This window comes from Dermacentor variabilis, chromosome 2, assembly GCF_050947875.1.
Source record: "Dermacentor variabilis isolate Ectoservices chromosome 2, ASM5094787v1, whole genome shotgun sequence".
Classification (NCBI taxonomy): Eukaryota; Metazoa; Arthropoda; class Arachnida; order Ixodida; family Ixodidae; genus Dermacentor; species Dermacentor variabilis.
Window position 1 is genome coordinate 104,921,548 of NC_134569.1, and position 14,498 is coordinate 104,936,045.

General features: G+C 46.4%; 1 protein-coding gene across 2 annotated transcripts in view; it reads left to right on the forward strand.

The window, feature by feature from the left end:
• Positions 1-14,498, forward strand: part of LOC142572452 (guanine nucleotide exchange factor DBS-like) — a 131,526-nt gene that overhangs the window by 88,014 nt on the left and 29,014 nt on the right. For both annotated transcript variants that reach the window (XM_075681579.1, XM_075681578.1), the window contains exons 12-13: positions 6,219-6,285; positions 13,801-13,916. In XM_075681579.1, coding sequence (XP_075537694.1) covers positions 6,219-6,285; positions 13,801-13,916 — 183 coding nt within the window. The remainder of the gene's footprint in view (positions 1-6,218; positions 6,286-13,800; positions 13,917-14,498) is intronic.

Genomic DNA, 14,498 nt, shown 5'->3' on the forward strand with positions numbered 1-14,498 from the left:
CCTTAACTATCGTACATACCTCGGAAGATGTGTCTTTTGAAAGACGCGTCTCTACTGCGATATCCACAAATTACTTTCAGCTATCACGAGAAACTTTGCGAGTAGGCGTACTACAGCTTTAGACATATTGCTTTATATAGAATACAAACAACTCAAACTTCCTGAAACCTGCGAACCGGCTGTGCGAAATCGAAGTATTACGATGTCATACGTGTTTATTTCGGAAAGCAGTAAACCCCGGGGAAACAGTGCTAACATATAAATCTCGAGTTACGCTGTGTACATACGAAGCAGGACGCTGCTGCGAAGCAAAGCAAATTTTATTTATGATACAGGAAATCGCTCAAGCATTACGCGAAGCCTAACGGATATTGTCTGCTCCGAGATGTTTGGCATACTATTGCGATAGCAATTATATGGACAGTCCAGGCGCATTTTTTTACGTCGCCATCGCCGTGGCCGTGATGTTTCGTGTAAAGTCCAAGGGCGATAAACTCGTCGCCGCGCGCCGTGTGTTATATATGCAAGCGAAAGCGTTTGAGAGGGAGCCGGCGCTCGCGGGAAGCAAGGAAAGCGGGGAGGAAGCGCGCCGTCTTCCGTCGCATGGAACGATCCGGGGGGGAGGGTAGGGAATCGGGGTGCGTTCGACTCCGTGCGGCCCGGCCGGGCCGCTGTCTCTTGAAAGACATCTGCGACGGCGACAGAGTCCGGACGCGCGCTGTGTTTTCGCGGCTTTCATCGCGTTTATGCGAGACGCAGCACGCAGTTCAATTCGCTCGCTGCGGCTGCCGCGCTTCCTCGCTCCAGCATTTTGGCAGTTGGGTTTCCACGGTCATCGAGCGAGATGTGTTCATGTTTGCTTTTGTGCACGTGGTACCGTGCTTGGTAATTTAGTTGATATATCTTTGCAAGTTTATGCGGCCGATAAAACTACTATCCTTGCTTCGTATAGCTAGTTGTCCACTAATTTGCTATCGTAATCAATGCTTAGCACTTCGGGCGAAACTGCGACTTTCTTGCATACAATTCGCACGCAAAAAATACTTCTTAACATGCTTTACGTTTCCATTAAAGAATTACAGGTGGTTGAAAACTAATCCACAGCGCTGTATTCTGCTCGTAGTACATGTGTTGCTTTGGGACGTTCATCTTTGTCGTCAACCTATTCCAAATCACACCCGCCGGGGTTGCTCAGTGGCTATGGTGTTGGGCTGCTGAGCACGAGGTCGCGGGATCGAATCCCGGCCACGGCGGCCGCATTTCGATGGGGGCGAAATGCGAAAACACCCGTGTGCTTAGATTTAGGTGCACGTTAAAGAACCCCAGGTGGTCAAAATTTACGGAGTCCTCCACTACGGCGTGCCTCATAATCAGAAAGTGGTTTTGGCACGTAAAACCCCAAATAAAAAAAAAATTCCAAATCACAGTAGAACGAAGGCCACTCCCAAAGATTTCCACTTACTACTGCCTTGTAACTTCCATCCAATACTTCCAATTTTCCTAATCTGATGACACCATCTGATGACACCATTCAATTCCCTGCCCCCCTAGGCTGTTTTCCTTTCTCTAATTGCTATCGGCACTGCGCATCACATGACCTGCCAAGATTTCATCATTGCTATTAGCCTATAGTAGGGTACCACTAATACGTATTTTCTTTCTAGTCCATGTTAAAGTCGCCCCGTCTCCTATTGCTACGCCTATCATTTTCTTTTCCATCGCCATTTGCGTGGTCTTTATCTTCTCAGGCTTTTTTATTTATCCTCCAAGTTCCGTCCCCATTGTGTAGTATTGACAGAATGCATTATGTGCATTTCCTCTCAAGGATATCGGTAGTCTGTCGTTAATGACTTTATAACGTACGTCACGTGCACTCTAGCCCATTTTTTCTTTGGTATTTCTTTCTCAAGGTGCGGTTCCCCTGTGACTACTTGGCCCAGATGAACGTACTTCTTCAGATTGGAGAAGCGGCATTGCAAATCACGAACTATGATTTAATTAGTACCATGCGGGCCGTTGAAGGTTACCTTAATCGTTAAAAAACAAAGCGACGTTCCTGGAAACGCTTTCTTTGCTGTCCCAACGTTTCGACTGGTTTTATAAGTATTCTTCTCATTCTTTTTGCGGTTCGACATTGACTCTCACGAAGCCACGCCGTCGCTATCGCCGGCATCGCCCACTCGGCAGGACGTATATGAGAACAGAATTGAACGAAAATAATTTTTCGGAATTACGACCTCCTGAATACTTTTCGCTAGCATCCAGTTAATTTCAATGGATAGGCTCTGCTTCGTGCCCTGACAGCCTTCGGAAACGACATTTCTTCGGTGCTTTTTTTTGTGAAGGACACTGGTGTCTGTTGAACGTCTAGCCATTTCCTAACCTACTTCCCGACGCTTCCTCTACTCGAGTGCGCAGTAATATATAGACAGCTTCTTTATATTCCGAGGACTGCTGTATTGCCTAGGTAATGACGTGGATGTTATGCAGCGTTAAATATTCATTTTCAAATCCAGTCTATTATCTCGGTGGCATAAAAATGTAGTGTTTCTCTGTTCCTATTTGAAAAAAAGCCTTAGCGAATATTTTGTCCACTACTTACACTTCCAATAATCTTATTATTCAGATCTCTAATGTCGTCTTTTTTCTCGATTACTGTTACTTGAGTATTATTCCAAGGGTCTTGTACGCTTCAAGTCATGAGACGTTGCGTGCTAAGTGTACGTTTCATGTGCTATGTACCCGCCGTCTTTTAATAAGTCCTATTTTATTTAGGGGTGTGCGAATTTAAGAAAAGTGGAATACGAATCGAATATTTGTTGCTATTGTATTCAGAAATTCGCTATTCAGAGCAGTCAAATATTTGTCACTGTTCAAATATGCGGAATAACAACACTTATCGCAGTCTACCAGGGAAAAGACATAGGCAGTGGGGTGGCTGTTTCAAATGATTCTGCTGTAAGGGAGCCTCCGTTGCTTAGAAAAAAACAATTGCTGAGCATTCGAATGTAGTATCCAACTTCTTCTATGAAACTTCAATCCATTCCATGCCTTGTCCTTAGGTAGCATACGAATTCGTTTTCTTAATTAAGGAACTTTATTGTTTGGGTGATCTCACCGTATTTCCATCCACTCAGCAAAAGTGGTGCTCTAGTATTACACTCTGCTCATTGAACGAACTCGGCCCACTGCGTGCATCTAGTAGCGTGCTGTTTTCGAGTTCATTACTGTCGTTGCGAAAGTACGCCAGATACGATCACCTCTCAATCGCTCCTCATTCGCAAGCATCTCTGTTGAACAAACGTCCCGATCTGAGCGGCATTACACGTGCATCAAGTGACCATAAGTAAGGCTTCTATTTCTTTTTTGACAAACGGACTTCCGTGCAATCTTTCCATTTTCTTAAGCAATATGAGAATATTCCGTATTCAATTCAATAATGGATCGAAGGTCATTACTTTCTTTTTCGAATATTCGTGCTCTATTTCTTTTTGTCGAAAATTTCGCTATCCGAGTGCCCCCACCATTATTACTCCTTCTCTTTCCTCCTTTTTTCTAGACCTACATTGCGAAGTCATGTTAACTCCCATAGTTACACTTGGTATTTCCATATCTTCTCGGCGACTGCGCCTAGTTCCTGCTTCCTGTTTCGAGTATTGTGCAGCACAGTATAGAATGCCTGAGCTCCAGCTATCTGTATGCATAGTGTAACCGCGCAAACGACAACGGACGAAGAAGGAAACACACTGGACAAGCGGGGATCTGCAGCTATCATTAGAATTGTCAATGTCATTACTATGGTTAGCTCTGCTTGCAAACATCTGGTTCCCTCCAATGCCAAGACTCTTTCTTCGTGGTTTCATTGTTTTCCCGATCTTTGACGATTCCTGAATATTTCCCTTACGCGTCGCAGTGGTTTAGCTGCTATGTCGTTGCGCTGCTGAGCACGAGGTCGCGGGTTCGGCACGCGGCCACGGCTGCCCCATTTCGGTGGAGGCGGAAATCGTATAACGCTCGTGTGCTTAGATGTAGGCGCGTGTTAAAGAACTCCGGGGGGTCAAAAATATTCCGGAGAACCCCCGCTATGACGTGCCTAAATATCATACCGTGATTCTTGCAAGTACAGCCCCGTCATTTTTTTTAAATCGTTCCTTTGCTCTAATATCGAAAGTCAATTACTTTCGTTTGTGGCAAAACTTCTACTGTTCAACCAATCCGACAATCTAACCTGATATCGAAAGTTTCGGGCGGTCATAACTTGTCTTTCTTCTTTCTCTCTTTTTCTCAAGAGAACATGCGTGTCTCTGCTCTTAGTGCCCAACAACCGACTTCATTTGGCGGCCCCTCAGATTATCTTTGTTGAGGTGCCATTTATTGCGTCTTTGCTATGCTCATTCTTCTATCTAAATCCTCATATTTATTCGCTATGAACTGCCTGTATTAAATTGCTTTTCTCCAAAGAGCCAAGCTGGCATGCTTCTTTCCTGATAACTTTTTCCACGTTTCCTCTTTAAATTAATACAGTATGCCATATCAACCAGTATATTATTTGTAACAACACATAGTTGCTGCACACAACACAGCGCAAAAAAAAAAAAAAAAGAAAACCCCGATACCACCTATTTCAACGTAATCCAGTTCTGTGTACACATACGCAGAATTGGTTACGTTACTGCCGTGTTGGGTAGGTATAGTGCGGAGCGGCATTAGTACCAAATTAAGCGCTACGATATTTCTCAAAATGTGTGTAGTTTTTCGCTTGCCATCAGAGTAACTGCATATATAGAGAGACGTTGCAAGCGTAGTTTCTTTTTCTTTCTTTCCCCTAAGCCCATTTCTTTTTTACTTCCCGCTGCGAGGCGCAAGAATACGAATCATCTTCTAGAACGAGCAGCTGCAGCAGTATATCTTTCAATGCTGCACACAAATATCTTAAGAAAGCTATTTTATATGGGTAGTTGCATTCTTTCAATGTCATGTGATATTTCAGAGATTGTTCGTGGCAGATGTATGACACTATACACGGGTATCGTCCATTGGAGCTTTCAGGTCTCGCGGATCTGTTCCTAGCGAGGCATGTTTCGCGCAAGCCTGAATAGATTTTGTCGTGCAGAAAGCTTTAGAAGTAACAATTTTAAAACTTAAAAAAAAATTATGCCTAAGCGTTTCTGCTATCGACACCAATGGCGAAGGACGTTCATCTGAACAATGCTACAATGTTAACTTGTTCGCACGAGTGGGTTTTCATGTCACAAGCCAAACTGCAGATTAGCTCTGCTTAATCAAAGGGTTCCTGCATGCGCGTTCACGTTGGTATTTTGCTATAACTAAATGGGCTTCGCGAGAAAAATTCTTGCACGTTTCTCATATCTTTTGCCTGAAGCCATTTGCATTGTTTCAGGCTGGCTATACTTCTATGGCATTTATTAAACCGCAAAAGAAGCCCGCGAATTCGCGCAAAGTGCCTCCAGCGGCCAGTCGCGCGGCATTTTCGCATGCGTTCGCAGGCTTCCTTCGAGCTCAGAAAAACTTTTATGTAGCACGTATTGAGCAACGGAAAGCTGCGTCAGGAGTTTCTCATGTATCTCTACAGTTTTCTCATCGACATTTTTCATCTAATTATAATAATTGAGAAGTTGATTAATTAAGACCAGTTATCCAATTAGGCGGAATGTAAAAAAGATAATCTGAGTATCATCAAGCGACGGCAAACGACATTACCTTGGTTCGGTCCAGCTACATGGCATTTACATATTTTTTAAATGTTCGGCTCATGTTACGTGAAACAAGCTGTATAGTGCGGTTATAACGAGGAGTGCGCGTGCTTAACTATTACATTAGATGTCTATTAATCGCGATAAATATGGTGGAGATTCACGCTCCCTCACTTGGCCATAACCGGAAGAAAAAAAAAGAATTTCGCCGAATTTCGATAATTGCAGCGTGTTTATTACTTTTACGAGTACTAACGCATTTGCAATTTTCATTCGTTTACGTACAGGTTACGGTGGACTGCTTATAGGTTGTAGCACTCCTAAGATGTAAACTTCCATGGATCATCGTTTTTCTCTTCGGTTTAGCCGCACCAAATTGTTCTAAAGTGCAGGTTCTTTCCCTTTGATGTCGAAAATTCGATAACAAATTCAGTACTTAATTATTGTTATTTATTTTAATTTGAGGCACCAAACACTAAACAATGTTCCGCTTCTTCTTTGCAGGCACGTCATGACGGAGTTGATTGAAACCGAGAAGACCTACGTTCATGAGCTGTACAGCATTATTCAGGTATCGCATCTTGCGCGCGTTGTCTTTCCTGCTGATCTGCTATAGTCAATGGGACTGTTTCTTGCGAAAATCTAAGGGGTATAACCGAACAGAAATATGATGCCAAGCCTAAATATTGCCTCCAAGCGAAAAACAGTTTATTGGTCTTTATCAAGCAAGTGGTTGGTTATCTTTAACGGTTTCTGCATTACATAGTCTACATTAGGTGAGCAAAGTAGATGTGAGACTGTCTGGATCCAGAGACAAGAAAAAAAAAACAAGCTAATACATTTGAACGTGTCAGTCAATTACGTATTATAAGTGGAAAAAAGTACGTAGCGCGGACGCCGTGAGAAATTGTCGTAAATATGTATCCGTGTGTATCAATGTCAAACCTTTGCAGCTTTTGATAATGCATGTGTAAAGACGCCGTTCCATGATTTCTCACTTACAGCGATATTGCTGCCTTTCTGCTGGAAGTTATACAGGAGCCTGAGCATGCAAACGAAAATTAATCGCTCGAGAAACTCCCAGAATGCGAAGGAACGAACAAATTGGTATAATTCTTTTTTTTTTATTTAGAGACTGTTATTTCTCATCACATCACGTCACCGTTCACCAAAGTGAACTCCATCATCAGGGCAGCGTATAAGGCTGCCCTGGGGCTCCCAAAGAATACGTGCACCGAGACAGGCTCTTGGTATTTACAACACGTATGAATAACACGCCATGGCGGTGGTCGTGGCACAAATAGAAAGTCAACTCAACAGAACATGGAAGGAGCCTGCCGCAAAAGTTCGGATAATCCCTGAGAGGGCAGTACGGCGGGGAAGAGACAGTTTTGCTACCCAGACAAACAAGAGAGAAAATTTTAGTTTCGCCAATCCCAAATAATATGGGCACTGAACACCACCAAAGCAGAAGAAAAGCGCTGTCAAAGGCTTTACAAAACAAATATGGAAGAAATGCAGAGATATACTACACGGACGCGTGTAGAGTGGCAACAGACAAATTCACAGTGGTGGCCCTCAATCGGTCCATAGCGATGACCGCCTCCGTTCTGGCCCCTTCGACCAGCACGGCGAATGCAGCAGCCATAGCACTAGCCATTCGAAGCGCAGAGGCAAAAGCACAACCTGCATTGGTCATGACGGACTCCCTGGTAACACGCCGTTCATTCATGACTGGTACCATACCACACAAAATGACAGAATGCTAGGCACCACCCTAGAATGGCACCACACGAGAATGTGGTGAGCGGCGCACTCGAGGAGAACGAGAGGGCGTACCGAAATGCTCGAAAAATAAGCATCAGAACAGTGGTCGCGCCTTTCGAGGAACCCCCGATCCACCCGCACGACATCCTCGTAAACCAAAGAGAGACAAAAATACAGTCGCCCACATCCCGACCTCACGGGTGAACAGCCCATGGACTGGCGCCGCATACAAACAAGCACATATGCACACCTCCTCATACTTAGTAAGATACACCCTGCACTCTATGGGGACACTTGTACTTGATTCGGGGGGTGGCCAACTCTTGCCCGCGTCACGTGAACGTGTAAACTATGGCCTCCAAATTCCAATTCGCCTCTTGCGGCGCAAATGCCGAGTAACAGGCAGTGGCAGGTTTGGCTTGCTAGCGAAGATCTAGAGCCAGAGAGCTCTTCTCGATCAAGTCCAGCGAACCGCAGAGACCAGTGGAGCTCTGGACTGAGGGACCCGTGCATCCACCACCCAGAACCCCTAACATAATGTTTATACTACTACTACTAATACTACTACTACTACTACTACTACTACTACTACTACTAATACTACTACTACTACTACTACTACTACTACTACTACTACTACTACTACTACTACTACTACTCTCACATTTCGCTCTCCCTATCATAGCAACGCGCGGGATTAGTACGGCAAGTCTGCTTGCCATAGTGTCGAAGCCTTCTCGATTTTTGTCCGCTGTTGACGGTTAACAGCGCGAAGTATTAAAACATTTGTCATCGTTTGTAGAGTGCCTGCTAGCGAAACATTGTTGGCTTCGCATCTCTAACAATGCTGGTTTGAATTAACACTGCTACAGAACGTAAAACACTTGTTTACACGCAGTTCTGAATTCTTCAATTTTTTTTCTGTTTCCTGTTGTTATGATGATTATTGTTATGATATACTTATATCCTTTCTTAACAACATTGAACCTGAAACATATACAATTGATTTGTAGAAAAATATGGGACACTCTGAAGTCACACATTATGTTCTCACCCAATCGCTGGTGGAATTGCGGGTAATGTTCCACAACAGAAAAAATCCGCTGTAATGGAAAATCGACTACTGCAAGATGAAATACTGAAACAGGTGATAGAAGAAGACCACAGTGTCAACACTGGCTCGCGTCGGGCTCTGTAATTTCGTGAGTTTTTGATGGTGTTTTCAACAGAAAACGCCCCGAAACACTTTCACCAGCTTCCTAACGTTATAAGGACCGCATCGACGCCACCACCGTGGAAATCTGACCACCGACGGCCCCAGGAGGAGTCTTGTACGTTTCGTCACCACGGGTGAGCCGCTAACCCTAACCGGCGGCGGGAGCCGCTCGCTTCGCCGACGAGGATTCCCGCGACGGCACTTGGCCTAACCATGGTGAATGAAGCGACTACGATCGTTGACCCCCTCCATACAACTTCCGGAGGACACGAAGAAGAACGCATGGACCAGACTACCGCACCGGTGAGCCAAGAAACTCTGTACCATAACACCGTGAGAGAAATCTCAATTGGCAATTAGTACGAGCACAAAAGCAACGCCAGCAAGAAGCCTTGGAGAGGCGACGCGATAGTGTAAAGCCACAAGACCCTGCAACTACCATTAAGACATCAACAACGCGGAGAGTCGCTAGACCTCCACCGCTTCCGAAAAATGTCTACAAAATAATCATTCGTCCAAATCAAGGTCTACCATTAAGAAACGTGCTCACTCATACACTTGCACGAGCGATCATTGACGCGTGCCACAACGAGTTCACAGATGACAAATTCATACTGAGAATCAACTCGGGATCCAACATAGCCATCCTATCGACCCAGTACGAAGAGGTCTTTCAATAGAATAAGCGCCAAAATTGACGGCACACAAGAAGAAATACAGACAGGACAATTAAGGCGCCTTGTCCTGTCTGTATTTCTTCTTGTGTGCCGTCAATTTTGGCGCATATTCTATTGAAAACTATGCACCAACTAGCCCCACAGCGTGTTTTACGAAGAGGTCGCCGAAAAAGCAAGATACATGCACACCTTAACACTTAGCGGCAGAAGTCACGCAGTGCGCGCATACACCGCCCAAGGAGAAGGCACCCTCAGAGGAGTGGTACATCTAATACCGTTGCACACAACCACCGAAACCCTCATGGCCCACCTCGGAGTGAGAACACAAGGCATGGAAATCCTTACAGCCAGGATGATCGGTGCCATTCAAAGTGCAGCGCTGACCTTTATTGGTCCCCATCTACCACGATTTGTGTACTAGTACGGAGGTGAACTGCGTTGCAATCCATTTAGACCGACGCTCCAAGTCTGCGAGATCTGCAGGGGAAAGAACCATCGTACCGACCTAATTATAACGGGAGATTTCAATGCAAAGCACAACACGTGGGGCTACTCGAAAGCAGACACCAAGAGCACCAAGCTCCTAGAAGCCATAGAGCGCCACGAATACACACTAATTACTGTACCAGGTACGCCTACTCGAATAGGAAACAGCGCCAGCAGGGACACGACCCCTGATCTCACCATCACCAACGATACCGTGGGAACAAGCTGGAGGGTCCTAGACGACTCGCTGGGTAGTGATCACTACATTATCGAAATCACCAGCGCCTCGGCCAAACTACGCTGACCCCTATAGGGAAGGCCAAAATTACAAATTGGCCTAAGTTTAGGGAGAGGCAACAGCTCCATTTGGATACAAGTCCGCCCTTCCCGGAACATCAAGGCAGCTTAACCACGATCAAGGAGTGGGCCCAACGCATCAAAGAACTATATGACGCCAACACTAAAGTGTACCAAACCGATACCGGCACGCCGGCCAATCGACAACCATCTAATACACTTATGGGAAGCATGCAAAGGCCTCACAAAAAGATGGCGCAAACAGAAGCTATATCGCAAACTTAGACTTAAGATATCAAACGTCACTAAACAGGCCAGCAATTATGCCCTGAAGGTTCACAAGCACAATTGGCGCACGTTCTGCAATTCGCTTAAGGGCACGCTAAGCACCAAAAAGACGTGGAACTTACTCCGCAGCATCATCGATCCTTCAAATACGAAAACAGAAACAAACACAACCCTACAAAAACTCGTTGGCGAATATCCGGGAACCCAGGATGAACTCTTACAGGAACTACAGCAAACATACACGGGAATCCGGACCGGGCATCCGAAACCATACCCTAAATATCCGGGACCTCCGAAAGAGATACTTGATACACCCATCACATATGCGGAGGTATACGCGGCAGCACAGAGCTTCAAGAAAAACACGGCACCGGGTCCCGACGGGATCACCAACGCCATCTTGAGAAACCTAAGTGATGAAACCCTGCGAGCCCTTACAAAGCAGCTGAACGAAGAAATATGGACACCGGGCGGGACATTACCCGAAGAATGGACTACAGCTCACATAGTTCTTATACCAAACCGGGAAAACCGTGCAGGCTCAATCAATTACAACCGATCTCGCTCACGTCTTGCCTGGGCAAGCTTCTTGAACGAATTGTACACACTTGAATAGAACACATGGAAGAACATGGACTACACCCCTATTGCATGTACGGATTTCGGAAAGGCATGTCAGCACAGGATGCCTTCCTACTGCTCAAGGAAGAGGTCCTCAACCCACAACCGAGCAGCGATAACAACATACTCCAAGCCCTCGACGTGGAAAAAGCATTTGATAATATAGCACATGAAACCATCCTAGATGGCTTCGCTGCCATAGGATGCGGAGAGCGAGTATACCATTATACCGTGGCTTTTCTCAGCCACCGCAAAGCGTGCATCGGCATAGCAGGCCTACAATCAGACATATATGATCTACCGCAGAAGGGTACTCCGCAAGGATCAATTATATCTCCTTCCCTCTTCAACATCGGACTTAGTAAACTTGCTTTACAACTGGAAAACATCCCAAAACACGGATGTCCCTTCTATGCCGACGATATCACCCTATGGGCAACCAAGGGTTCATACGGCGACAGAGAAAACACATTACTCACAGCTATCAGACACATCGAGTCATACCTAACAACAGCAGGAATGAGGTGTGCCTCACACAAGTCGGAGTACCTTCAAGTCCGACCCAAGCAAACTAAGGAACATCGAGCCCCGCCAATACATCTCGAGATTGCCGGGAAACCTATAAAGCGCGTCCCGACCGCACGCTTACTAGGTATGCACGTCCAGGAGAACAACGGCATAAAGGTAGCCTCAGAGAAATTAAATCACGTAATAAGAAGTACCGCATCACTCATCGCCAGAGTAGCGCGCAGCAAAGCTTGTTTCATAGAGGACGATATCTTAAGACTGCTACAAGCCCTCGTCATCAGCCGTGTCACGTACGCTCTCCCGTATCAAGTCAAGCGCACAAGCGAGACAGAGCGCATGGACACTCTCATAAGAATGGCGTACAAAACGGCCTTACAGCTACCGTCAAGAACAAGCACAAAGAAATTACTAGCGCTAGGCGTATACAACACCTTTGAGGAGCTAGCACGCGCCACGCTCATAGCGCAGAGGGAGCGCCTCAACAAGACTCAACAGGGAAAACACCTTCTTCAATGGCTAGGGTACCCGCTGACACCTCAGTACTGCAAAGAGGAAACACAACTCTTGCCTAACCACATTAGAGAGAACATTGTAGTAGACCCTATCCTCAAGAACATGCACCCCACCCACAATCAAGAGAGAAGAGCAGCGCATGCCCGCATGTTGCACAAACGCTGCTTCAGAGACCCAGATACATACTACACGGACGCTAGCCCGTATCCCTCGTCGCCACGTTGCGGGCCCAAATGCACACTCGCCGTTGTCAATCAGGGGAACCTGGTAGCCTCTGCCTCCATCCACGCCACATGCAGCGCAGCAGCAGAAGCAGCAGCGATCGCTCTCGCACTTCGCGACGCCGAGAGCAAGGGAAGGTCCGCCTGCGTCCTTACGGACTCGCAAGCGGCGTGTCGCTTATGCATGAATGGAACACTCCCTATACAAGCCATTCGAATCCTGGGTCGCTCACTAGAATGGACCCACGGTATCGTCTGGTGCCCCGGACACGAAGGCCTGCGGGGCAACGAAGAGGCGGACTGCGCAGCTCGAGGTCTCACTAGCCGATCGGCAGACCACACCGTTCTTCAGCCCCCGACACACCGACGAGCGACCCACGAGTTATTAACGACAGGTCAACAAATACTACAGGACCAACGTCTCGGAAGAACGCAGTACGCTCCCCCACACAAAGCTCTCAATAAACTCCAGGCAAGGGACTGGCACCGCCTGCAAACTAACACATACCCACACTTGTCTCGTCTACACGTAATCTCACCAGACAGTTATACGTCCTGGACATGTCCCTGGTGTAGCAACCACACAGCGACACTCGCGCACATAACACACGAATGTACCGACGTAATTTCGCCACGACTCACAACACACACGCTCACTACGTGGTCTTGGGAGGCGAGACTTTCTGAACTGGACCTGGGAAGCCAACTGGCGAACCTCGACCAGGCCCGGCGAGCCGCGATCGCCAGTGGAGCCCTGTCAGAGGGAACCACCCAGGAATAGACCGCGCAACGGTTTCTGCAATAATAAAGTTCCTCCTCCTCCTCCTCCTCCTCCTCTGAAACAGGTTACTATATGCCAAAATCTGGTATGTGCCCGTCAGCGGACCTTAAAGCATCGTCATGTTCCATACTATAATCGCAAAACTAGTCATCAGTATTCATATCCGCCTGATCATTTACTGGGCTCAGTATGCCAAGACAAATTATCGGTCGTGCCATCTTGAACGACTCAACTCTCATTAGATTGGCCAAATTACGAGCAGCGCAGTGCTTAAGCAGTACACGCGAGGGAGACCACGTGAGAAAACCGTGAGCTGATGACTAAATCCGCCGTCGGAAGATCAAAACAGATACTCTGATCGCGGCAGAGCCTCCCACCCCAATAATTTAAATCGCTCCTTTCTCCTTTATGTAACCGCTAGATCATATTATCAAGAATGCCTGTGCCGTTTATTACAGAAGTCTTTAACTACCCTGACATAAAAAAAATATATACCGAAGGTTTCTGAGGCCACGACGACCAAATTTTCGCCTCACGCCACAGTTCTGATACGAAGTGCTCGAAAAGAATTCTTTCGGCAGAGGATATGAGAGTTGGCTCCGGTTAATACTGAGGTTATAGTCTTCATTAAAACATGTTGCAGCGCCCATTTAATTTTATTGAATGGCCCGTACAACTCTCTCCCTTCCAGGGGTACAAGAAGGAAATGACGAACCCAGAGATGAAACACCTCGTGCCTCACTCCCTGTACGGGAAAGCTGATATACTGTTTGGGAACATGGAGGCCCTCTACCAGTTCCACAACGAGTAAGTATTGAGGCGAACGATGTATGCTTTCTTTCCCTCTCTCTCTCTTTCGTTACGATAGCAACTATGCGGACACTCCATCCACGCTAGAGGCGTCGGCGTCATATCATGGTAACCTGCAGACCGTTTCGCGCGGCGAAAGAGAACGCAGAACTAGCTTTCCGCATACATTGCACGCAGCGTTAGTCTGTCGAACACGGCGCGCTGTCGTAAAACACTCTGATGTTAACGCAGTACCAAAAAAAAATCATGAGCAATTTCACTCTGTGAAGGTGTATGACCAGCGAAGTTGTTTAGCACATGACGCAGAGGTGGCACAGAATTTTCAACAAACGCACGAACATGTTATTGTCCTGATCGCCGGTCATCGTGACCATAGGTATGCACACACATTCTCGTACCCCCATGTTATTAAACGCGTCCGTCACGCAAGACAATAAATGGCTCATACCCACTTGAGCAATGATTCATACCACCGTGAGTAATAAAACAAAAAACAAAAAAGAAAACAAAAAAATTAACGCGGCCACCTCATTACGACGACAGAAGAGAAATGAAATCCTACGCTGGATTGATGAGCGG